General features: G+C 47.6%; 1 protein-coding gene across 1 annotated transcript in view; it reads right to left on the bottom strand.

Annotated features, from left to right (window-relative positions):
* SRRM4 (serine/arginine repetitive matrix 4) overlaps positions 1 to 3,844 on the bottom strand; it is a 177,660-nt gene that overhangs the window by 28,800 nt on the left and 145,016 nt on the right. The window contains exons 6-7 of the mRNA XM_011928718.1: positions 2,508 to 2,549; positions 691 to 798 (exon numbers count right to left, since the gene is read on the bottom strand). Coding sequence (XP_011784108.1) covers positions 691 to 798; positions 2,508 to 2,549 — 150 coding nt within the window. The remainder of the gene's footprint in view (positions 1 to 690; positions 799 to 2,507; positions 2,550 to 3,844) is intronic.

Genomic DNA, 3,844 nt, shown 5'->3' with positions numbered 1-3,844 from the left:
GTTGCTAAGAGACTAGCAAATTCCTTAACCAGTGCCCCCATGCCTCAGTTTTCTCATATTTAAAATGGGGATAACAATAATGCCCACTTCTTAGGGTTGTAGAGAGGATCCTGCAAGTGGATGCACAAAGAGTAGCTAGGGCCTGGCAAAGCAGTTCATGCCTGTAATTTTAACAGTTTGGGAGGCTGAGGCAGGCGGATCATCTGAGGACATTTAAGAAAGCCCTTGTAAAAAACTTTTTTTGTTGTTTTTCGGAGTCTTGCTCTGTCACCCAGGCTGGAATGCAGCGGCATGATCTCGGCTCACTGCAACCACTGTCTCCCAGGTTCAAGCGATTCTCCTGCCTCAGCCTCTGGAGTAACTGGAATTATAGGTGCCCACCACGACACCCAGCTAATTTTTTTGTATTTTTAGTAGAGACGGAGTTTCACCATGTTGGCCAGGCTGGTCTCGAACTTCTAATCTCACAATTCGCCCACCTTGGCCTCCCAAAGTGCTGGGGTTACAGGCATGAGCCACCACGCCCGGCCTCTCCAGCCCTTTCTCTACAGGGAAGTGGTGCCAGCTGCTGAGTGCGAGGAAGGGGGCCAAACCCTGTGCTGGAAGTGTGGAGGCAAAGCTAGTGTTAACAGTGTCTTAGCCTGGGCTCGGCTGTGGCTGACAGAAGAGGATCCTGGGGCGAGGGGTTACCTGCTCTCACAGCTTGAGGGGCGGGACTCCGAGCTCTGGGACCGCGAGGGGCAGCGGTGGTGGCGGTGGCGGTGAGACTTTCGGGGCCGGCTTCGAGATCTTGGGGGGATGAGAAGGAACGAGTCAGAGGAGAGGAGAGAGAGAGTAAAAAAGGGAGAGAGAGAGATTTGATCTTGTGACACCTGCTTTTCCCTTGCACTCAAGTCACCATCCCTCCCGAAGTTCTCCATCTCCCTCGACCCCATGCGTTAGTCCAGCTTCCTGCCTGGGTGTTGGGTGGAGGGTTCTGTAACCGATGGTGCTGAACATGGGTGAGCAGAAAGGGGTCCTCTGGAAGGAGTGTGGATGACTCAGGGTCCTCCCCGCTCCCTAGATGACACCCTAGGCAGAAAGTCACTTCCCTGTGTCTCCTCTGCATCACCCATGGCAGGTGCCTCAATGTCACAGAGCTTCAGGGGTCATTCGGGGAGCATAAATGTGTGAATCAGCCAAACACTAACACAATATCAAGTGGAGGCTTGGGTTAAAACAGAAGGAGCTGCTTTGCCTCCAGAATATTTGTGTGGTGATCCTCTAATTTTTCAAGTGAATGTGGAAATACAGATTTTTAGGTAAAATATTCTTATTTTAAACGGAAGCTCATTTTTTTAAAGGCACCTTTTTGGGCAAATGAAATACATTTGCAGAGTAAATTAGGCCTTTGGGCTGCCAATTTATAACCTCAGACCTGGAAAATTAAGTCCAGGTTCTTAGCATGGAATCAAAAGCCTTTCAGGATGGGCTACAAACCTCATCAAAAACAAAAATTAGAACAACAACAATTACTACCACTACCACTAACAAGGGTGTTACTACAGGTTACTTCAGCTACTTCTAAGTAGTAATAATTCAGAAATAGTAGTGGCAGCGGTAGTGCTAACTGAGGATATATAAAGGACATCAATGGTTTGGGCCAAACAAGAAAGCCAGTGGGAGTTAGAGATGATTCTGTTGGGACGTAACTTGGTTATCTCAACAAAGGACTCAGGGATTCTTCTAACGTAATCATCAGACCCTATCCCTTCCCTGCTTAAAACTTTCCCATTGCTCTCATATTGAGTCCAAACTCTGATCCTGAATCTCAGGCAGCTTCAGGAGCTAGCCCTGGCCTCGTTCTCTGGCCTCACTGCTCATCTTCTTCTGCCCTGGCCTGGTGGGCTAAAGCAGCTCTGAACTGTATGTATGCTGGTTCACACATTTCCCACTTCATGATGTCTTAGGGATGATGATGATAATGATGGTGATGACGACAGGTAACCTGCATCTAACACATATTTCATGCCAGGCACTGTATTCTAAGCATTTTTCTTAAAGGGATTCATCTATTCTTCATAACAACCTACAATGTAGATTCTCTTATTATTCCCATTTTATAGATGAAGAAACTGAGGCACAGAGAGTTTAAACAACCTGCTTAACTTGTAGCCTAGAATAATTACTTCCCATCCTCACCTGCGGCTTGGACGCTGCCTCCCGTGGGAGGCCACCAAGCCCTTTTTTCAGTGCCTGTGTTCCCACAACGCCCAGGGTTTCATCTGCTGTGCTATGACCAGCCCTACATCTGGCTCCTGTGAGCTCTTCAAGGCCAGGACAGTGTCTGGCTCATCTTTGTCCTTGGGCCCAGCACAGGGCCAGTCACCTAGTAGGGCCTCACTCATTAAGGGATGTTGAATGAAAAGAAGCTGACTCACTCCAGCAGCCACTTGCCTGGAAGCAGCCCTGACCATGGACTTGGCAAGAATAAGCCATCGTTTATCTCGAGGATGCCTTATTCTTCTTGCTTTTTTCTCTCCTGCCTCTTATCTTTTGGCTTGCACAAGCTTTCTGATGCCCTGCTAGCAATTTCTGGGACTTATCCAGCTCTTGCCATCGGGGAGGGTGGCCACCTTGCTTCCCTTACGCAGGCAGTCCTTGTCTCAGTGATGGTCCTTTCTAGCGCTCTTGATGTCTGGGCCTAGCCCCTGACTCTGTGGCTGCCTACCCTGGGGCCCCACTGGTCAAGTGACACTGAGATTGCTGAGAACGCGTACTCTGTCTGTGCTTAGTGTGAAAGCACATTCAATACATGTGGCCAATAATTGTCTCTCGACTTGAGCTGAAAAATTCGATGATAAGGAAGTTCTTCCCTGAGCTAACTCAAGGATCTACTGCCTTCTTCTGGAGCATTCCCCAGGCCTCTGTGGTGGTGGCTGAAATGCCCTCCTTCATGCTGACCTTGGGTGAAAAGACCGTTTGGGGCAGCAAAGCTGGGCACCCTCCCTCTGCATTCCTGCCTCCTCTTTTTTCTCCTTGGCAGCCGACTACCTTTCATCTTATTGTCTTTGATCCTCTCTTTAGAAGCTTCTTGGCGGGAGATAAAATATTAGTTGATTGGAAAACACATGCACTAACATTTGCAGGATATAAAGTAGGTAGGTTGTAACCAAATTTACTGTTAATTTGGCTGGGAACTGAACTCCACAGGCAGCAGTGGTTGATTTGAATTTCTACTACCAGCTATAAACTGTGAAACAGCTGGGGCCCCAAGACTGGAGCTAGGAGCTTCATTGACATCTCCACACTGTAAATCCAGCAGTCAGGACATCAATTCATACACATGCTCACACACGTGCACCCATGTGATCACACCCCCATGACCACTCATGCACAGGTAAAAACCCCCATACAACCCCTGTGCACAAAATGTACAGAGGTGCTTACACAGTGCACACACACAGTGCACAGAATTCAGTGTGTCCTGTGTACACCATTCACGTTCATGTTCACACAAGCACAGACACACAAATGCACTGGTGTAGGCACAAATATAGACCACACAATGTTCCCATATTGTATACATTTGTACACACAGTGTACAAAAATGTAAAAATGTGCAGATGTCGACAATGTGCACACTAGATATATACATACTGCGTATAAATATACACACAATGTACACACAAGATATACTCACAAGGGACATGCCAGGCACACACATGCACACTTTCATGCAACATAAACAAGTATGCATACACATACACATTATATACACATGACCCAGTGCACTCATACATACCTAAACCTACAACACATGAGTTATGCCTTTCTGTCCCTCCCTCTCTCTCCCTCCCTCCCT

The sequence above is a fragment of the Colobus angolensis genome, unplaced genomic scaffold (assembly GCF_000951035.1).
Source record: "Colobus angolensis palliatus isolate OR3802 unplaced genomic scaffold, Cang.pa_1.0 Scaffold79, whole genome shotgun sequence".
NCBI lineage: Eukaryota > Metazoa > Chordata > Mammalia > Primates > Cercopithecidae > Colobus > Colobus angolensis.
The sequence above is the reverse complement of the archived record's forward strand: the minus strand, read 5'-3'. Positions and strand labels throughout refer to the sequence as shown.